This window comes from Solanum stenotomum, chromosome 3 (genome assembly GCF_019186545.1).
Source record: "Solanum stenotomum isolate F172 chromosome 3, ASM1918654v1, whole genome shotgun sequence".
Lineage (NCBI taxonomy): Eukaryota > Viridiplantae > Streptophyta > Magnoliopsida > Solanales > Solanaceae > Solanum > Solanum stenotomum.
Window position 1 is genome coordinate 12,280,509 of NC_064284.1, and position 23,083 is coordinate 12,303,591.

The following is a 23,083-nucleotide window of genomic DNA, read 5'->3' on the forward strand; positions in this document are numbered from 1 at the left end:
TTTATATCCTGAAACAGAGCAGAATGAGACTGACTAAACGCTCGTGATCTTAATTTCCTAAAGAATCTATAAAATTTGTAATGAATGTTCTGTCATTCTAAAGTTCACGGAAAAAAAGAAAAAAAAGATAAATAATGAAAGTTGAGGACATACTCCTTGTTTATCATCGTATATTTATTTAGTGTTTTTTTTTAAAGTTAAGTTTTGAATAAATGAATGTGAATAAATTTATTTGATTAACTAATTGGATCAATAAATATGAATTATTTACTTAATTTTTTTATATTGATCAAATATATATTTTTAAGTTTAATAACTTTCAAACGGTAAAGTAAGAATAATAATGTCATTTATACATTAATTTTATCTAATGATATATACTAAAAAAAAATTACAGTATTATTTTTTAGTAAAATCGACGTGATCTCGATTCTTGCGCTATTACTTGTCTAGTGAATTGTGGACTTGTGCTATTATAATTGAATTACATCAGACAACTTGTCCGACAAACCCAAATTCGGGTGTCTTTCTCTCATTAAAGCACTTTTCCTAAGAAAAAAATATACTATTATATTATTAAAAAAATAAATTTTGTGCCTAACAATCCCAAAAAAATCTAACTTAAGATATGAGAATTATCTAAATAGTATAAAAAGACCATCATCCCTTCTTATCGGTGATGCGAGACTCTTCAATACTACATCTAAAAATAAATTTTGAATCTAATTTATTGTTAAAAATTAACTAACAATTTTTTTTAATCCAAATCATAAAGAGAGATCACCCATCTCCTTATAGGACACTCTTTACACATGCTCTATATGTTGGTAGCAGGTGAATCAAATTGTAAGTATTGTAATAGGGTTTGACAAATAACGCAATTTATTTAAAGTTCCGATGAAAACAAGATACAATGGACCAATTTCAATAGCAGGTGGCTAGCTAGCTATCACTAAACGTAAAGTCATGAAATGATAAGTATTACTTTACTATTAATTAATTTTTTTATTCAAATCTTGAATACAAAACCATCTTTAATTAAAGTATTTTATTTTTTAAATTATAAATCCAAATTAATCGAAAAATTGACAGGTGGGCAGCTGGTTGAAGGTAAAAATAGAAAAAAGACAGGGAGTTGTGAAGTGTCATCACGTACATAGAACCATACTCAGCCCATTGGGTTTTGTAGTAAACAAAATCAGGCTTAGCTGTTCCTGTGAAACTCTCTCTTGTGGGCCTCTCCTTCTCCACATTTTCCAACGTTATCTTAACTACTGTACTATATCATGTGGTATTTTACACCTTGTTTTGCATCATTGTTACTCCTTCCGTCTCATATTACTTTGCTTTCAGTAATAAGATAGATATTTCATCAACATGAATTGTGGTGTATTGGTGAAAATGTTTCACCTTTGATCAAAGGTCTCGGATATTTTTCAATATGGATTTTGAACACCGGATGGGAAACCAAAAAAAAAAGAAGATATTTCATTTCACTTGTCCAATTTAAAAAATTATGTATTTATTTATTTATCTATGTAAAATTAATTAATTATATATGAAATAATGATAATTAAAATTAGAGAAAGGATTATATGTGAAAGGCAAGTAACATGAAATGGAGAAAATATATGTAGCCAATGGGGTATTACCTTTGTATTATTATTATAAAATAATTATTTTAATTTTATTATATTGTACAAAATTTCATTTTATGTAGCTGCTGAGTACTGACTAGGTGATGGTCACATAGTTATGTTGTGTTTTTCATTTTACTTCATTTATATTTATTTAGTATTCACCTGACATAATCTTTAAAAAACATAAATAGAATGACAATTTTATTATATTTAGTGACGTACGTAAAAAATTTAAAAAGTGGTATCAGAAGAAAAGATAAAATTTAATTATACATATAAGTGAGTTATATCATTGATTCATTGATTTAGACTAGCTTTAGATTTAGACTAATTTTAAATTGAAAGAGGTCTTGAATTCAATTCAACTTAACCATAATTTAAAGCCTAACTATGATATATTTTGCAAAAAATATGCTTTGATTGGTGTTTGAACCCCCAACTTCAAACTAACAACACACCAACATATAATTCTTGCCAAATAGTGTCATTTCATATATTTCTTTTGGGCATAGTATCAATAATAAAAAATTAGTATCAATAATAAAAAATTTGAAAGAGTGTCACTTGATATCCCTTCGCTCAACGTAGATCCGCTCTTGACTATATCACTTTTGAATATAACGAATTCAATATCTCGACAAATACATTGTAAAATATCTATGATTGGATAATAAGGATAAATTAAAATCAAGTAATAAATTATCTTTTAATTTTTCAATTGAATAAGTAAAAAAAATTATTTTATTTATAATATACATAGCAAATAAAAATGGACAATATAAAAGGAGAAAATCATACAATCTTTTCAAAACATTATCTTTGTCTAAATTAGACGTTGAAACTAGTAAAGATGGACAATAGAACAAGAGACTACCAAAGTATGTAGTACAGTGAATGATGAGAGTGTTTCTCCCTTAATTAAATGTCTCAAATTTGAATACTAAATTAAAAAATCTTCAGTTGAAAGAGTTTCTCCTCAAATAGAATCTTACGCGGCACAAATTTAAATTAATTAATCTTCAATTCACAATAAAAAAAAAATTGGACAAGAGAAATGTGAAGAGAATTTGGACAATTTTGATAATTCGCCAACAGTATTCGAGCAGTTAACTTTTCATTCAGAATGCGATGCTTCTTTCCCGCCAACCGAACACCATGCTGACATCAACACGTTTTCTCATTTAATCACCGCAACTTCCTTTGATATTACATATTTTACCTTTTAATAATATATGTTAAAACATAAAATGAAAATAATTATAATATTTAATAATAAAAATAAAATAGATATAAAATATAAATTATCTTTTAATTTTCAAGCTAAACAACTAAAAATATATATCCATTTTGAATATAAATGAGTAAAAAAAAAAGGATCTTTCTCATATAGCTACTCAAAAATAGCCTAATTACACTTCATAGTTATAACTTGCTAATTACGATTCGTAGTTATGTGTTATAGGGAGGAGAGTGGCGAGCGAGATTAGGAGAAGGAGGAGAGAGGCGAGCGAGAGAGGATAATAATATGTATAATTCACATCTCGTTTGTATAATTTACGTGTTTTTGTATAATTGGGTAATATAAAGTCTGGAATTATACAAACATAATAAAACTCGAAATAACGAATTGATGCAAACATAAACGTATGAACTTTAAACAATTATACAAATTACATTATATATATTATATTATACAAAATCCAAAAACTACACGTTTATACAAACTTTGAAAAGTTATACACAAAAAGATTGAATGTACATGATTACAAAATTGAAAAACCAAAGGAAATCATTGTCATATACAAATACAAACCAAACAAAGAATTATTAGCTGCAAATTATACATATACAAACGTGACTAATTATACAAATTCGAAGTCAATCCACATATTTAATGTATAATATTAGTTGCGAGCGATAGAATGAGTAATTAAGTAGTATAAATTTATTTAACCGCGTAATTTTCTCTAAAAATAAATGCACGAAGTACCAGCTTTTGTTAATTCTTTCTTAGTGGGTACTTACAATTAAAATATAAATTATTTAAAAAGTACTACAAATTATAATTGATGATACATAATTGACTCCATAGTATAAAATACACGTGAGTAGTTACTCGTATTGTAATAAGAGCTTCCTTTAACGACATCAGGAGGATTTAGTGGGCAAATGACGGTTAATTTATTAAACAATCATTAAGGTGATTGTACATTGTGCACAGAAGATTGTACATTGTGCATGCAAGATTGTACGTATGATTAATTGAAAAAATAACCTCTACTGTTGCAGTTAAGAAAGCTAAACGCAGAGCTTTAAATAAGTGCGCCCGCACACTTATATAAAGGCGATTTAAGCTACTTTCTGCCGCATCTCATCTCCCATTGCTTTACTCCGGCGACTTCTCCGGTGAATAACACCGGTAAACTAATCGGCCAATGCCAACACTCACCGGAATCTGAATACTGATTTAAGCAGCTTAGTTAGCTAGCTTTTGCCTCTGCAATGAAGATAATGAGTTGTTTGTCCTCTAATTTCAAGTTCGTTTTCCTTGCCTCGGCTGTGATATGGATAACGGTAATGTCGTCGTCGTTAGCATCTGTAGATGCTTCCAATGTTACTACTATTGGTACTGGTAGTGTGACTTACGATCGACGCTCGTTGATTATTAACGGCCAGAGGAAGCTGCTCATCTCCGCTTCCATTCACTATCCTCGCAGTGTCCCTGCCGTGAGTCTACTGGAACTACACTACTTTTATTTGAGTTAATTACTTGCCTGATTAATGCGAACTCATTGTTCTTCTAGTTTTCAATTTCTGTGTTTTGTAATTGCTCTAATGGTGTGGGAATTGATAGATGTGGCCTGGTCTGGTTCGATTGGCGAAGGAAGGAGGAGTGGATGTTATTGAAACGTATGTTTTCTGGAATGGTCACGAACCTTCTCCGGGCAATGTAAGACTAGTTCAATTATAAATTGAAGCTTTCTTAGTGAATCGTCAAATTTGGAACTGATATTTTTGTTCTTTCTTGCGAGAACTTGTTAGTATTACTTTGGAGGAAGGTTTGATCTAGTCAAATTTTGTAAGATCGTTCAGCAGGCTGGAATGTATATGATTCTTCGTATTGGACCATTTGTAGCTGCAGAATGGAACTTTGGGTATGTTTTGACACATTTATGTTAATCTCTAGATTCCAAGTAGTTAAGTACCAAGCACTCCTGCTGAAGAGCTTCATAATTCAAAGTAAACAGTGGACTTTCCAGACACTGCATACCAACATTTGTGAAATTTTAGTAACTCTGTTAGCAGTATTTTTTCTCTCTGTCAAATACTAAAGAGCAGGAAAGAAATCCTAATAAATTATTAATCATGCAGTGGACTTCCTGTGTGGTTGCATTATGTGCCAGGTACCACCTTTCGGACTGATAGCGAACCATTCAAGGTTAGCCTATAACAGAATCAACTCTTGAATGTTGACTCTACGATGCCAAATTTGCATTATTTTTATAGAAGGATTCCTTTTGATCAATCTGCTGCTTGGTATTTCAGTATCACATGCAGAAGTTCATGACATATACAGTGAACTTAATGAAGAGAGAGAGGCTCTTTGCATCTCAAGGAGGTCCAATCATCTTGTCACAGGCAAGTTAGGAATCTGAAAGTTAATTTTATGCAAAACCCCCTCTCAGTATGCATTGGTTTTTCTCCTCACAACATCTTAATTTATGTTTCAATCCTTGGATTCATATATGTAGCTTTATTTATCCTAGAATCATTCATGTAGTTTGTTGGTTCACCTTCTAATCTTTTTGCTTCCAAAACATTGATAACTGGATTTACCCACTGTCAAAAAATTATTAGGAAACATAGTAGACATGCAACTGCAGATCCTCTTACCTCATCAAGCATTTATAGTTATCTTGTAACTTGCTAGTGGAACTTTTAGGAAAGTTATGCAACTGCAGGATGACTCTTTTGCAATTAGTTTTAGGCCTTTGATGAGATTATGTTTGTTGTCCTTCCTTTTGCCACTGCATCTTGTTGATGAAGGTTTTCACTTGCGCAAAATCCTTTGTTGCAGGTAGAAAATGAGTACGGCAACTATGAAAATGCATATGGAGAAGGAGGGAAAAGGTATGCCTTATGGGCTGCTAAAATGGCCCTTTCTCAAAATACTGGTGTACCTTGGATAATGTGCCAGCAGTATGATGCTCCTGATCCTGTGGTGAGAACTTGTTTCCATGCTCTAAGATGGGCCTTTTTTACTCTTTCCAGTTCATGTTAGGTTTTGCCGAATAAGTTTTGATGCTTCATGTCCATATGCATTTATCTAACAGAGTCCAGAAAAGCTTTTATCCAGCTATTGTAGATTTAGGGTGTCTAGATGAATGTTTCATTATTGGGACAGGACGAATACGTTTGCTTGTCAAGTTCAAACTTTCTTGTAATCTAGTGTGAGATTATATTTTCTTTGCTTCTGATCTTAGTCATCCACACACTCCAAAGACAAAGAGTGGTTGTGCGAGAGTTGGCGGCAGCAACAATAAATGTATTAATAAAAGATAACTGTATAGCCCCAAGTTTTTTGTGCAATTAAACACTTATTCACCTACTTTTTGAGTAAGCTTGAATTGTTATTGTTTAAGCAGCTTCGACCCATAAGTAAATTTGAGAGGCTATCATGCTGTTTTGGGAATTCTGGTTCAACTCAGATCATCAATACTTGTTTTTCCTTTGCAGATTGACACATGCAATTCATTTTACTGTGACCAATTTAAACCAATCTCTCCAAACAAGCCCAAAATTTGGACAGAGAACTGGCCGGGATGGTACGATTTCACGTTCTCTATGTCTCTGTTTTGAATTTATAAGCTAACATGCTTTATGTTTTCTTTAACAGGATGTGTGTTTACATTTAATTGTGCCATTAAAAATTTACTCACCTTTTCATTTCTGAGACTACCATCTCATTTAATATTTTCCATTCAAAAGATGTGTTTTCAATAATATTTGGAGAAAAAAGCATCTTGTTGATGAGTTCCTGGCCTATCTGAGAGGCAGTGATGAAGTTTAGTCAACACTGAAATTAAAAAGAACATAAATTTTTCAGGTTCAAGACATTTGGGGCCAGAGATCCTCACAGGCCTGCAGAAGATGTTGCTTATTCTGTGGCTCGTTTTTTCCAAAAAGGAGGAAGCGTGCAGAATTATTACATGGTATCGTATTATTTTTTGTAACCTGCCATCAGCTATAAGTAAATCATTTCTTATTTTAATTTGATATAAGCATATGAAAGTTGTTACCAACATCTTGTTAAGGGATTTTCCATATCTTACCTTTTCACATTAACTTTTTTTCTTCATAGTACCATGGTGGGACGAACTTTGGCAGGACAGCAGGTGGCCCTTTCATTACCACAAGTTATGACTATGATGCCCCAATTGACGAATATGGTTAGCCTATCTCTCTCTGTTGCTAAAAGAATAATTTGTGCATGTTAAATATATTGCTTAGAAAACACAAGTTCTGTTTAATTGAAACATAGTATCAATCTCCTGTAATATGGCTTCCAGGTCTAGCAAGGTTTCCAAAATGGGGTCACCTTAAAGAACTTCATAAAGTCATAAAATCGTGTGAGCATGCTCTGCTGAACAATGATCCAACTCTTCTTTCCTTAGGTCCTCTACAAGAGGTAACTTCCCTTCCATTTAGATTTTTATTTTCATCAGCTCCTTCATTTGGATCCATTTCTGTTCCGTGTATGCTTTTCTATAAGTAGAATTCGAAATTAATGCATAGTGCCTTTCACAAGCTACAAGAAATGGTCGAATTGTTACTTCATAAAGTCTTCGCACACGCTTCATACCCTAAATTCTGGGGCTGATAGCTTGATATGATTATTGCTGAACTATGTTCATCAGAATCTAAGTGCAAGAACAGGCACTTGAAAATTCTGCTCCAAAATGCTTCAGAGACATGATATATGCTCCCTTTTAATTATTTTTTTTTATGAAGTATTCCAAAATAAAAGATGATACCCCAATAGTTCTGGATTTGAATAGGCAGCAAAACCATCTGAATCTAAACTAGCATTTTCATTCCCAGATCGACTTGGAGTGATTTTTCCTCTGATGTAGTGTCTAGAGTATGTCCTTTTCTTTTTTCTCCTCTTTCACACGCATGTGTATTGAATTAAGGACCATGATACTAGTGGCAGTGGGTTCTAATTGTTTTTTATTATGATAAGACCAACTGTTTTGCACTCTAACTGAATCGGTTCTTTATTCATTGGTTCTTCAGGCTGATGTTTATGAAGATGCTTCAGGCGCTTGTGCTGCCTTTCTCGCGAATATGGATGACAAAAATGACAAGGTGGTACAGTTCTGGCATGTATCATACCACTTGCCAGCATGGTCTGTTAGCATTTTGCCAGACTGCAAAAATGTAGCATTCAACACAGCAAAGGTAAGTGTCTGTTTTAAACAAATAGTATCAGTTAAAAGAGGTACTGATTATGATTATTTGTCTCTGAAATATTGGAGAAGTCAATCATTATTTAACATTGTATCTAATGTTACAAGGCTTCAATTGTCAACACCTTTAAAAAGCTATTGTCACCTTGAGGTTCTCTATTTATCTTATCATCGTAAATAAAGAATAAGTAAATGAACTTGGATCAGAGTTTAATGACACAGTTAATTCTCATTTTTCATAGTGGCCCTAAGGCCTCTTCTGCAGTCGCTGAAAAATACTACCTTGCTGAAATGATATTTTTTTTCTGAAAAAAAGAGACCTTTCAAGGTTATTGTTCAGAGAAAACACCCCCCACTAAAAAATAATTGTGCTAGGCCAAAATTAAACGAATGAATATAGAGGCTTTTCTAATAAGATATTATAACCCAGTGAATCTAGACAGAAGTTTAAAATTAATATTTTAGTTTTTAGATTAATCACATTTCAGAATGCATTTACTTGCTTCATAATACAATCTATGCCTTGTTTAATTCCTTCTGTTTGCAGGTTGGATGTCAAACTTCTATAGTCAATATGGCACCCATAGATTTGCATCCCACCGCAAGTTCACCAAAGAGAGACATCAAATCTCTTCAGTGGGAAGTCTTCAAGGAAACAGCTGGAGTATGGGGAGTTGCTGATTTCACTAAAAACGGCTTTGTAGATCACATTAACACCACAAAAGATGCTACAGACTACCTCTGGTACACAACAAGGTTGGTCTCACTCTCGGTTGATAGCATTACCAATTTACCATCATTTTACCTGAGCACGTGCATTTGACCAATATTAAATACCTTGTCTACATGGATGAACCACATCTATATGAGTGGATGGATGCCACTTTCCTCTCTCTTTGGTTTCCAAAACACAAAATCATTAGCAATTTCTCAATCATACATTTTTTACATTAGGAGCATTCAATTTTTTTTATAACCAATAGGATGAAAGGTGATACTGAACTTTCATGAGGGAGAAAGAAGCTAGTTTACTTTCTACAGAAGTTGTGACATTGCCTTTTGAAATCATTTTTCTTGTCTATAAACACAAACTCACAACTTTTTATTATTGGCAGTATTTTTGTTCATGCGGAGGAGGATTTCCTTAGAAACAGAGGCACTGCAATGCTTTTCGTTGAATCAAAGGGTCATACTATGCATGTCTTCATCAATAAAAAGCTTCAAGGTCTGTATTTTATATGCCTTACTTCCATGCTAGAGAAATTTTACACCCAAAAAACTAAAGGGAAACCCCTTTTTATATAAATTTCTTTCGCCTAGAATTGGAAATATATCCCTTTTTGTATAAAGTGCATGTGTCCCTTAAGTAATTTGTTCACTTGTGCATATTTCTTTATAGCCAGTGCATCTGGAAATGGCACAGTGCCACAGTTCAAGTTTGGAACTCCTATTGCTCTAAAGGCAGGGAAGAATGAAATTGCCTTGTTAAGCATGACTGTGGGCCTACAAGTAAGTGGCTACAACTTTCTTCATCTAAAGTAATCATCAAATCACAGAGCAGTAGTTACTGCTCTGCTCCAGATTATGTGAGAGTTACAAACTAACCATTTTTCACGAAATTAGGAAATTCACGAATGATATGACGTGCACATATGAAATTTATTGTAGCTAGTACTATCCATGCAGAATATGCGCCAATCATATGCTAGAGAGTAGAGATGTGGAGGTTAAAGCAAAAACACAAATTACTGAGCTTATTGCTTTATTTTTAGATTTTGTGAGAGTAAGGACCTAACCATTTGTCAAAAAAAGAAAATTGGCGGTCACAAAGAATGTTATGTGTATATGAAGTTAACAATAGTTACTATTATCTAAGAAGAAATAAGCACCAGAGTGAGTAATAAGGGACGTGTTTTTAATTATTTTAAGATAGACATATTTAGTTCTTATACTCCCTCTGTCCCTATCCCAGTTTGTCTGGATGAGATTATTAAGGTAAGAGTTGCAGTTTCATTGTATTCAAATGGAAGTGGGTCCAAAAGTCTAGAGAAAGTTGACGTTTGAAGAATTGTACTTTTATTATCATAAGTTGGTCTAGCACTTTTTTGTGATATAATACTGAAAAGTATAGAGCTTTCAGTATGAATTTCTCTTTATAAGAAAGTGGACAATTTTGAACAACCCAAGATACAAAATAAGATGATTACTTTGGATTTGGTGTGTTTGTTAGATTCGGAGTTGTGTATTCATCTTGTTTCTATTTGTTATTGTTCCTTATTTGCATCATCTATTAGTTCCTATAATTCGTAAAATGAAGATTCAGTATGCAAAGCACAAAATTTCAACATTTTCTTTGGTGGGGGAATTAAATTGAAATCTCCAAAAGAAAGCATAATTTATTTATCTATAATGATAAATGATGTTCAGCAATTCTTGCAAAAAAGAGATATGATAAGTAATGCATTTTGGATCTCTGCAAAAGTTCACACAGTATTAATCTAACTGCAGGTAAAATGTTTGGGATGTTGAAAGAGACTTATACTCTTCAAATTTTGCATAGCTCTTATTTATTCCAAATGCTTTTCCTTAGACTGACAGTACTTGGTTTTCTCTTTGAAGACAGCTGGAGCGTTTTATGAATGGATTGGAGCTGGTCCAACAAGTGTCAAAGTTGCAGGGTTCAAGAGTGGGATTGTGGACTTGACTGCGTCTGCTTGGACCTATAAGGTATTGCATTTTCCTTCAGTTAAGTTTGTGCTCCAGCTTGCAGCATTGTCAATCTAGGAAGCATGTATTCCTCTTTTTAAAGGTCTGTGACAGAATTGAAATTATTTGGACATCCTCTTCCAATATTTGGGAAAATCCATTTATTAATCATGGCGAGGTAATGACATTGTTAAAGTGGGCGCTTGCGCTATTACCTCTTTTGTCTTTTAAGAGGAGAAGAGATTTAGGCTGAAGATCATGGAATGTACATGGAGGAAAGGACTCATTACTTCTATTTAGTTGTATTTCCTTTTGTGCATTAATAGCATGAACGTAAAGGCAGTGATACTGCACAAAAGAACCAAATGAAAATGTAAGCAAAGAAATATATCTACAACTATAATATCTCATTCCTAACAAACACCATCTTCTCAGACCTTAGACTGTTCTATTGGTAATGGAGTCTGATGTGAACGTCAAAGCTTTGATTGTAGGACAATGTAGCCTTATCCCAGATTGGATATATATGTAGATTTTTTTTTTCTTAAGATGCTTAAATCTCACCTGCCAACAATTTAGGATACTGTTCTGGAGTGAGATGAGATCTGACATATATCTAGACAAAAAGACAGAACTCTTTGGTTTAGTAAAAAATCTGGAAAAGTTTTCCTTCATTGTCTGTAGAGAGGAACACCTTGTCTCCTCAAATGGCTAACATGTTAGTTCTATTGCTACTTTTTGAGCCTTCAGTTAGAGGGGCCTTAGGTTTGTGATTTCTTCTAATTTATATGAGGCCCACATGTTGTTAGTCTTGTGCAATGTTTCATTACCCTACTCAAATTTTCTCTCCATATTGTGCTTCGTATTTAATAAATCTTGGTGTTGCTCATTCACAGTTCGGTACCCCAAAACCAATCAGTGTTGTTCCAAAAGGTTTCATTCACTACTGTATTTTGTTTGAAATATTGGGAACCTTGATTGCTCACTTTAACAGTTAATATTTTACGTCTAGATTGGATTGCAAGGAGAACATTTGAGGATACAGAAGTCATATAACTTGAACAGTAAAATCTGGGCACCGACTTCGCAGCCACCAAAGCAACAACCCCTCACATGGTATAAGGTAAGAAGGAAATAATTCTCGGAACATTGAGCCTGTCTATAGTTGCTTCTGAAGTTGTTTTACCCCTTCCAACTTTTTCATCACCGCTGGTTCTTTTCTGCGATTTTCCAGGCAGTAGTAGATGCGCCTCCTGGTAATGAACCTGTTGCACTTGATATGATTCATATGGGAAAAGGAATGGCTTGGTTGAATGGACAAGAAATTGGAAGATATTGGCCAAGGAGAACTTCTAAATATGAGAAGTGTGTTACTCAATGTGACTACAGAGGCAAATTTAACCCTGATAAATGTGTCACTGGCTGTGGACAACCTACACAGAGATGGTAAGACCAAATGTTTGCCTGAACAGTATCAGTACTTCAGTAGTATGAGTGTATACTTGTTTCAGACTTCGTCCATAGACCATAATATATTTTTTGCATGAATTCCTAAGAAAAAAACTCCTATTTATTTTTTAAGTAGCATTTCTTTGTTGTATGCCTAAGAATTTGAAAACTCCTATCTACTTTTTAAAGGAGCATGTCTTTGTTTCCAGTTATCGATAGAAGACCAGTAGTGTTCGAAGTAGTATCATCAGTTTGCAACCTTAATGCTAGTTTTTGTTGTTTTCTCTTTTTTGTATACATCCATATTTTAAAGTAGAAATTCTCTTATTTTTCTTGTTAATTAGGTATCACGTGCCACGATCTTGGTTCAAGCCATCAGGAAATGTCTTAATTATCTTTGAGGAAACAGGTGGAGATCCCTCTCAAATTAGATTCTCAATGCGAAAGGTTTCTGGAGCTTGTGGTCATCTTTCAGAGGACCATCCATCCTTTGATGTTGAAAATCTGCAAGGAAGTGAAATTGAGAAGGATAAAAACAGGCCAACTCTAAGGTTGAAATGCCCCACAAATACTAATATTTCCTCTGTCAAATTTGCCAGCTTTGGAAATCCTAATGGTACATGTGGCTCCTACATGCTAGGAGACTGCCATGATCCAAATTCTGCATCATTGGTCGAAAAGGTAACATAATATCTGACAAACCCCTCTGTGTGAATCATGAATTTTCTCGGTTGAACGAAGGCCTTGAGCAATAAACTGTACCAGAAAGCAACATACTAGCTTATGTTGACTGAGTGATTTCTAAGCTCAACTAGCATGTGACCAACTACTTCTCTTCTGTAATAACCTGAGGTTGCTATTTATTGTTTCGCAGGTTTGCCTGAACCAAAATGAGTGTGCATTAGAAATGTCCAGTTCAAACTTTAACATGCAATTGTGTCCAAGTACAGTAAAGAAACTTGCTGTTGAAGTGAATTGCAGCTGAGCGCCATTGCCTAAAATGAACAACAGATTCTAATTCATATATTTTGCTACCTCGGAGATGCTCATTCTTCAACCTTTATTACATAGCAGAAAAATCTGCTATTCCTTCTTTCGTCTATGATTTGAAATTTAAGATATGATTACTGATGTCTTATTAAGCATCACCAGATAACCTTGGGTATTCATGTTTGAAAGACAAAGTATTCATATTTATTCAGTCGAGATGCAAGATTTATTTGTGCATTGTGAGATTCAAAATTAAACAAAAACCACTTTTTTATGAGAAGAAATTATGTGTTCTTTACGGAATTGTTGTTCCCAGATTATATTAGTGCATGTATTTTCCTTCTAAGAATTAAGTACCTTTTAGCTGGTAAGTTGACGTGTTTCTAACTATTATTATGATGCCTCCCTAATTCTTTCATATAAGCATGTGACTAATATGTTTAGACTTTTCATTGTAGATGTTTTTCTTATTTTATTTTATTATTATAAGCAACATTTGTGGCCACAACTTAATTTTATATCTAAAAATATGTTCTCACTATTTCACTTCTTTTTCAACAACTGCTAATGTTAAAAATTTGAAATTAATGGTAGAATATATAATACAAGTCTGCTTCTTTGATGCCCAATTATATAAAAGTTATTCAAATGTGTTACTTTTTCTTTTAAATAATAATTACTCTAATATTATTAATAACATAATTGCTTTTTTTTTATTCGAGTATATTTCACGTGTACGTATAGATCGATCAATAGCTTAAAAATTGTAATTGAACTCCAAAATTGATGGTAACAGGTGAGCTTTTCGGCATGTACCATATATACAACAACATCAACATATTCAGTGAAATCTCATTAAGTGAGATTTTAGAAGGGTATAGTGTACTCAGATCTTACCACTATCTCGAGAAGATAGAGATGTTGTTTTTGAAAGATGCCGGCTCAAGTGCATCAAATTCAAGTAAAAGAAAAAGAAAACGATGAAGATAGCATAGACGTTAATAAGAAAAATAGTGTAAAGCCTACAAGAAGGAAACAATAACAACAACAAAATAGTGGGATAGTTAAAACAACATGTGCCATATATACATATAGCACCCACCCACCGTTGACACAATTTCTATTAAATAATTTATTGCTAGACATCAATTTAAATATTTTATGTGGTACTTCCTACAATTGTGCAATATCAATCCGATCAACCTATTAGTAGAATTTTCTTCATACAAGTATCGTTCTCCTCACACTCATAGTACTCTTTTATTTTTCTAGTTAATTGTTTTAAGGCTCAATACATGATCAACATTTTAAATAATTAAAATAAGTTTCCTTTCAATTAAAAATCTCCGCTACTAATAGAATATCAATTAAATATATTTGAATCATATGTGATTATCTTAGTTATCTAATAAAAAATAAAATAAAAATATACACAATTTTCTCTAAAATTTGAATCATATATTTAACGGAAAAGGGTCAAATTGCCCTTGAACTATGTGAAATAGACCACTTATACCCTCCATTACATCTTGGGACCAAAAATACCCCCGCAGTTATCCCAGGAGACCACAAATACCCTCAAGAGTTAACACCCTAATTTTTTAGTGACGTAGCAAGCCACATGGGACTAATCTCTCCAACTAAGCATTGCCAACTAAGATTCACTACAAAAGAACTTGACTTTTGTTGCCACAAAATTCCAAAATATTGCCACTAAAGGTTATGAGTGATTTTTAGTGGCGACTAAGGCTCCAACAACCATTCGCTAGTAAAACGTATTTTTTCAACAAAAAAATATGATAATTAATTTTCGATTGCGACCTAATTTTCTAAAATAAATAACTTGCAATATCCGTATTAAAAACATTCAATATTATTACGAAAAATAATCAAAATTACTTCTCGATCCAAATCTCCTATTATATATATATATATATATATATATAATGCATCATTGTACATTTTATACATTTACATATGACATAAAAATAAAACATATAGTGTCTTCAAACTCCTATTTAATCAATATCATATTTGGTTTTTTAAAAACAATGAAGAAAAAAGCACAAAATTAGAATTTAATGTTAAAAACTTTTAGTGACGATTTTCTAGGCTTTTGTGGCGACTGTTGTTGCCGCTAAAGATCTAGTTCTTTTGTAGTGAATCCTAGTTGGCAACGCTTAAGTGGAAGGATTAGTCCCACATGACTTGCCACGTCAACTAAAATTTGGGGTGTTAACTCTTGAGGATATTTGTGGTATCTTAGGATAACAACATGGGCATTTTTTATCCCAAAATGTAACGAAGGATATAAATGATCTATTTCATATAGTTCGGAGGCAATTTTGACCCTTTTCCGTATATTTAATTAAAATATATTGACTAGCTTAAAAGATTGATTAGGCAAAAGTCTCGTAACTAAAGTGGTGCAATTTCCAAATTGGGGTACGACTGAAAGGGCAAAAGAGTCCTATCATTTTTCGGGGTTCGTAAAATCTCCAGTTTGCCAGGGTTTCAAAATCCAGTGAATCTGAAGGCAGATTCACTTTACTCTTCATTTGTGTTCATATAACAGAGCGGGAAGACAGAGAGAGAGCGAGATAGATTCAATTCGCTGTTAACACTTTTGTTCAATCAGTCGACGCTGCATTTTGGGCAAATTATTGCATTCATAAACGAAGAAATTTGTTAATTTGCGACAAAGAAGGCGGCAGGGCATCAAAGGGCGATGGATTTGGATCAGTGGATTACGACGGTGAAAGAGGGGCAGCATTTGGCGGAGGACGAGCTTCAGCTCCTTTGTGAATATGTAATGTTTTTTTTCTACTTCTAAAACTTGTCGTTGGATTGGCTAGGGTTTGTTTGGCCAATAAGAATATTGAGTTAGTTGAATTCTTGTGATTTACTAAACCTGTTAATAGAAAAACCCTAAATTTGTTGTCGGGTTCTGTGTTGCGGATATTATTGATTTTGGGCTTCTTTCGTGGGAGAAGAGGAGTTTGATGGAAACCGCTAAGGGAGATCATAGAGGCATATGATTGTTTGCGAATTGATATTACTGTGGTAGCAGACTGGGTTTGTTACTTTTACTTTTTGCTCATATCCAAGTTCCCTCAAGTGGGCTTCATGAATAGTTACGTTCACATTTTAAGGAATCCTAAAATGTTGCATGTGTGGTATTTAGGAAATAAATGTTATTAGCCTCAACTGATAGAACGATGCTTTGTTGGAGAACACAGTTGTTTAGGTTTCCTTGTTAAAACTTTTAGAGTGGCTGAACTAGCTGAGTATTTCTCTTTTTCTTGTATATTTTAAAGCGATGATAAATGCGAATAGTCAATGATATGGCTAAAGTTTGTGGCTGCATGATGATGATAGAGGTTAGCAGTGGGTCCTATGCCTGTGTGTGTGTCTGAGCGGGGTGGGGGGAGGTCAGAGTAGATTTAGCTTTGTGTAGCCTGGGATATCTTCTTTATTGTTTCTATCTGGGTCATCAAAAACAAAATCTGATAAAGTCTAGCCTTGTTTTGGCATATATGGCGGGACTATTCTGTGTTGCTAGAATGTAAATTTTTTTTTAAAGGATATATTCTTATGTATAGTTCATTGCAGAAAGAGGATTTCTAAATTTTCTGCTTATATGGGCATTGTTCACAGGAAAATGTTCTGATTGCATTTGTGATTAATAACTCTAGGTATATTAGCTTGGTATCTTCGACCTGCCTAGTGCCTACTAATTGTAACTTGTAGTAATGTTCTTAGCATTGATAAGTTGTACTGTACCATGGCAAATGGTTTTTCCAAAAAGGGTACCTAAGCAGATGTTGTGGTCCATCTTTTTAACATTTGTGAGAATCATGTTCAGGTTGAGCATCTGATGTCATTTTCCTTGAGAAACCTCTGACCCCTTTATTCACGTCTAAAACATGTTATTCTTATCCAGGTTAAGGAAATCTTGATAGAGGAGTCAAATGTGCAGCCCGTCAATAGTCCAGTTACTGTTTGTGGAGACATCCATGGCCAGTTTCATGATCTAATGAAACTTTTCCAGACTGGAGGTCATGTACCTGATACAAATTACATTTTCATGGTAAAATTACACTAGATATGAATTATTATGGATTACTTTTTCACGAACTTCAGTAACTGCTCTGTTTAAGTCATCAGGCTTTAAGATTTTTTGTTTTTTTCCAGGGAGATTTTGTTGACCGTGGATACAATAGTCTAGAAGTTTTTACAATTTTATTGCTCCTTAAAGCAAGGTATGTAATGGAATATTTGAATGCAATTTTATGTTACTTGTCTGTAGTTGGTTCATGTTTCTTTCTGCACTAATGAATAGGTTTTTGCTGACTGGTATTTCTTAGAAAAGCTAAATAAGAAAAGGCATGACTCTGTTACTGTCATTTTGAAGCTGTCTTGAAAATAATGCTTGCGACCCGGGAACCTTGTAGAATTCAATGTTTCTTTCACTAATGACTAATTAAAAGAAAGACCGAATACCATTTGTCAGGTCCAAGAGAACTCTGATAGAAACTAGTTTGTTATTTCATGTTTTTTACCCAAGTATTCTGATAGTTCCCCTTCTTTACCTTTCCACTCTGTATAAAGTTGTTGCCTCATGTTCGAGATTGATTCACATTCACATTATCCGTGCTGCGTCAGTTAATCAAATGCCCGCGTTGCTTACTCTCTGGAAGTTTCTTTGTTAAATGGTGAAATAACATTCACTCCTGACTATATCTTTCCCGCCTTTTATTTTCTATCAGATACCCAGCCAACATTACTCTTTTACGTGGAAATCACGAGAGCAGGCAACTAACACAGGTAATGGATACTATACCTTAAATTTATGATGCCTACATGTGAAGTTTAGGTAATAAATGCCTAGGTCTCATAGATGTAGTCGAGATTCTTTACCTCATACTTGCCTCCCCCTCTCTCAATTTTTTCTTGAAGAGGCAATTGTTTTTGCTGTCATTGCAGTGCCTTAATTAACCATTTGATAGGTCCTAGGCTAAATCATGCTTCATGAGGGTTTTTTCTCTCATATAAATGGTGTCTGGAGAATGTGGTTGGTTGCTATTTTGAATCCTATCTTACAAGTTATAGTAAGGTTCTTGAGGATGGTTAGTTGCAAAGAGAGATGCTGTTTCTTTCTGTGCTTTTAAAAAAAATAAATTCTCAACTCAGACTTCTGGCTATCTTTGTGATAAGAGGACATACAAGTGGTTTATCAAGTTTGCACTGCTTAATGTTGCTGCCTATGGTTTGTTTACCTGGACCACTTCAAATTTGTGGAATCTTTTTTCCTCATAGTGAAGATACACACATGCTATACGAAGGAAACATTATCTAGATGTGCTATGTTTTGATCAGCTTTACATTTTACGTGTTATAATAGGTCTATGGATTCTATGATGAGTGTCAAAGGAAGTATGGAAATGCAAATGCATGGCGGTACTGCACTGATGTTTTTGACTATCTTACTCTCTCGGCAATCATAGACGGAACAGTATGTTCTAGCACTCAGGATAAACATTACCACTTGCCATGTTTTCTAATCCTATTAATAAACACCTTTCTTCCCATACAGGTATTATGTGTCCACGGTGGACTTTCTCCAGATGTTAGAACTGTTGATCAGGTATGTTGACTTGGACTTTGATGTTTTTGTGGTTCTGCTTCTTTTTTCGTAACTAGTTTCTAATTATCCAAGTGTCATGGATTCTATATGTCTTCACTGTACTAGAAAGAAATCAATCCTCTCTTACTCCAAAGGGGCTCCAATATAGTATGTATGTATGTATATACATGAGGAAGAAGTGAAAAATTGCAAGTTGTTTATGTTAGGTGTAATTGAATAAATTTATATAAAGAAAGGGCGGAATGGTTTCCCTTTCAATTGATTTAGTCAACGACTGACCAGAATATTACTTTAATTAATAAATTACATGAACTTAGATCAATCAAAAATGATATTGATTTAATATCTCACAACATGTTGTGTATCTGGAGATCATATAAGGTCCTTTTTCTCTTCTATGTGGTACTTGAGGATTCTCTGGAATTGATTGTGCCAATGTCAATGCTTTTAATAAAATTTGTTGCTAAGTTGATCTTTTTCTCCATTAAGCATAATCTTTCTTCTGTTCAAAATGTGGGCACATGCAGAGCTAATGTATCTTCTTTCTTTGTAATTGATATGGCAGATCAGAGTCATTGACCGTAATTGTGAAATTCCCCATGAAGGGCCTTTCTGCGACCTTATGTGGAGTGACCCCGAAGATATTGAAACATGGGCAGTAAGTCCTCGAGGAGCAGGTTGGCTTTTTGGATCCAGGGTTACCTCTGAGGTATGTAAGCTTAAAATGTTAATTATAGTTGTGATTATTGTTTCAAATAAAGATTTTGCTCATGATTTGCAGTTCAATCACATTAATAAACTAGATCTAGTTTGCCGGGCTCACCAGCTTGTCCAGGAAGGTTTGAAGTACATGTTTCAAGATAAAGGACTGGTGACAGTAAGTAATCTATTCTTTATTGCGTCGGTCATCTGATGTGTAGCATATAATGAATCATGTTACTGTTGCCTTCTGTACAATGCAGGTGTGGTCTGCACCCAACTATTGTTACCGATGTGGAAATGTTGCTTCAATATTGAGCTTCAATGAGAATATGGTAGTATTGCTATAATTTTCACGCATTATTGACCTTCTACTAGTTAGCCCATTGGAATTTCAGGATTACTTAGTGGTGCCCTTTTTGTTGCTTGATACTCTGCTTATCATTGTGCGTTGACAGTTGCATCCTTCCAATTTTATTTGTCTCATATGATTTGACCTATTCAAGTTGATGTTTTTTGTTATATATGCATACAGTAAGTCTGCAATTATATTGTGAGCGTAGGAGGATTTTTGTGTCTTGGACATAATGCCTCATCCTGATATTAGGAGAAACCTACTACTCCCTACTGTTTTCAGAAGCAAAAAAGCTCTAAGGTATGTTGGGGCTCTAAGCACAAATAAAGCGCGGGCTTTAATGAAAAAAGACTCAAGGGGAGAAAAACATACAACTATATATGTTTAGTCCAAGACTAATAATTTATAAGTATGAATGGCAAATATATGGACAAAGAAATTGAAAAATAATAACAATAATTAGAAATATTAATTGTTAAGTGTTGTGTCTTCATAAGAGGTTCATTGTCAAGAAAAAGTATGCCTTAGAACCTTGATGATGACACTGAAACACACATTAAGTGAGGCAAAGTGCTAAACATGTTTTGATATTTGCTTCAGGACTTTAGTGTGCCTTTGACAACACTGCTGTCTCATTTTTAGTTTGATTTGGCAGTGTAAAAATGTAAACAAGACTTTTAACTCCTGTGGTTTTAAACTAAAAGTGTGCATGACTTACCATAAATATCCTCTGAATCTTGTAGTCTTAAATTGCGCATAACATACCAAAGATATTTGTTGAATCTTGTGGCCTTAAACATGTCATGCAATTCGGAGTGTAAGGGTGGAATTAAAAATGTACTAAATATAGAAAGACATTTTTGTTGAAACTGTCTAAAAAGAAATATAGGTCACAAATTGAAAAGGGAGTAATTAGAATGTCCCAAAGGCAAGCCAAGCCATGAGTTGATCCTCTTTCCACTTTTTGGATTTTAGTACTTTAGAGTTAGACATTGCATATGAAATGCTGGAGAAGGTGATGTGACATAGTAATCGTTAACTGATTCATCAGGAAAAAAATGATGATGGTTAGTTGTTTTTACTGGAGTTCCTGGTGAAAATGTTCTTCACTTCTGCTCTGATTGACCGTCGGATTTAAAAATGCTTCACCTTTTCTGCTCGTCTCTCTTTTACTTGCATTGCTGGTCCATTCCTTTCCTAATTCACACTTCTACCTGTTTCTTTTGTCAATTTCTTAGTGAGTAATGCCATCGTAATCTTTGTACTAAAGGATTCAATCTTATGATACATGTATAGATCTTGCCTCTCACTGTATGAACTTATTTTTTTTCATTTTCCATGTTCAAAGGTAGAGCAGTGACAATGTCAACATCTTTAGCTCGAGGAGCTAGGATTTCTTCCTCTTCATCTACTGCTATGAATATGTTCACTCCCATTAACTCTTTTGAAATAAGATCACTAGGCATAGTGGAGACAAAAAACACTAGGTGATTCTTCCCATCTGTCCTAGCCTTGGTGGATAGACTTACCCGGTACCTGTTGCTGTTGGGAGGTGGCAGGTATCTTGTGGAATTTGTCGAGGTGCGCAAAAGTTGGCCCGGACACCATGGTCATTTTAAAAAAAGATCACTAGGCATAAGCTTGTATTTGGTTTCATAGAAGGAAAGATCAGTGCTATCTTGATTACCCCTTAGAAGTAAGATCTTTTACGAAGTTTTGCATTAGTTTTCTGTCTTCCGCATCTCATTTATTTGTTGGGAAAGCTTAATAGAATGACTAAGCTAAGACCTTAACATGAATAGGCATGTATAGTCTCTTGGGGACTAACTACATTCGTGGATCTAAGCTCCTTCAAGATTGTGCAATAGAGTTCTTTATTGAGAAAATTGGGCTAATCTTGTCACCTCTGTGTGAAGTCAGCAGGAGAAAAATCAAAAGATTGACTTTTGCACTCAAGAAAGACCACATAATAGGAAAACCAAAAGATCAACTTTTTGCACTCAAGAAAGACCACATAATATATTGGCGGGTTAGATAGCAAGAGCATCTAAATTAGTAATGGACAGGGTGGCTAAAATTGGTAGATCTCTTTTACCTGGGAGTCTATATGGATACCTTGAAATGTTCTCATCCTTTTGTGATAACAGAATGAAGAGTAGAGCGAAAAAATAAGAAATAGAAGAGCAGATAAGATCAAGCAACTATGTTCTTCAAGTGTAGATAAGATGAAAATCATAGGACTTGAACCCATATACAAGAGTTTATGCCCACTTTTGATGCCCGAAGCATGTTTGTTGCTCTAGGTATGGAAATGAAATTTCTAAGATGAAAGAACTGGAACTGCTTGTGGTATTGGAACAGCAAGCTAGGTGATAGGAAAAATGGATAAGAAATGAAGCATATTAGGCAATTGTGGTGTCGACTTGTCCTATGGTCGAAGTCTCGTACATTTTTTAATGTACTGTTACTGCTCTCTTTATCATATCCCCCTTTATTTGGTTATAATCTCGGCATTTTAGCTCTTTATTTCCTTAACCACTTTCTTTTCTGATTATTGTGTGGTTTTATCAGGAGAGAGAGGTAAAGTTCTTCTCTGAAACTGAGGAAAACAACCAGATGAGAGGGCCCAGGACAGGAGTGCCTTATTTCTTATGAGGAGAATGCTCGGCCTTTTCTTCTGATATTATTTCTGCATTTCATCCAGCCACCCCCTTATTAATGGAAAAATTTAAGGGAGACTGTCTGTCCGGAGGGGACTGAATACGTCATTCAACAAGATGGTGGTATATGCCTTAGCTTGTCTGGGTGAACCCACTGGCTCCGAATAGTTTGTGCTATGTATTTACAATGGCCTCGAATGCTGCTCCCCATCTGTTCCGTAATTATTTTTGAATGTGTCATATTGGTGATATTGTACCTTGACCAGATTACAATCTTTAGATTACTCGCTTGCATTTTTGCTAGATGTACATTTTATTTTCGCTTTGAACTTGAAAATTATTGTTCATTTTACAACTCGAAATCGGATAAAAGCTTGGAATATTATGGGGCTAATCAGCAGTGTGATGTTTCGTATCACTTAGAAATATGGGAAGTTGCAGCTACTAAGTATGTTTCTCTTGAATCT

The 23,083-nt window shown here is 34.2% G+C and overlaps 2 protein-coding genes across 2 annotated transcripts; both read left to right on the forward strand.

Annotated features, from left to right (window-relative positions):
• The first annotated feature begins 4,006 nt into the window (after positions 1-4,006).
• Positions 4,007-13,519, forward strand: LOC125859626 (beta-galactosidase 10). Its single transcript, XM_049539410.1, has 19 exons — positions 4,007-4,367; positions 4,495-4,590; positions 4,683-4,795; positions 5,013-5,079; positions 5,187-5,283; positions 5,723-5,862; positions 6,378-6,466; positions 6,748-6,853; positions 7,003-7,090; positions 7,211-7,329; positions 7,938-8,102; positions 8,658-8,866; positions 9,226-9,335; positions 9,510-9,619; positions 10,730-10,837; positions 11,829-11,939; positions 12,051-12,262; positions 12,610-12,946; positions 13,140-13,519. Exons 1-19 carry the CDS (start codon positions 4,143-4,145, stop codon positions 13,248-13,250), a joined length of 2,613 nt encoding a protein of 870 aa, XP_049395367.1. The 5' UTR covers positions 4,007-4,142; the 3' UTR covers positions 13,251-13,519.
• Positions 13,520-15,680: 2,161 nt separating this feature from the next.
• On the forward strand, positions 15,681-22,993 carry LOC125859636 (phytochrome-associated serine/threonine-protein phosphatase 3-like). The gene is made up of 10 exons (XM_049539419.1): positions 15,681-16,064; positions 17,199-17,345; positions 17,450-17,517; positions 18,025-18,082; positions 18,660-18,770; positions 18,852-18,902; positions 19,468-19,611; positions 19,684-19,779; positions 19,865-19,936; positions 22,528-22,993. Exons 1-10 carry the CDS (start codon positions 15,984-15,986, stop codon positions 22,609-22,611), a joined length of 912 nt encoding a protein of 303 aa, XP_049395376.1. The 5' UTR covers positions 15,681-15,983; the 3' UTR covers positions 22,612-22,993.
• Positions 22,994-23,083: the final 90 nt, after the last annotated feature.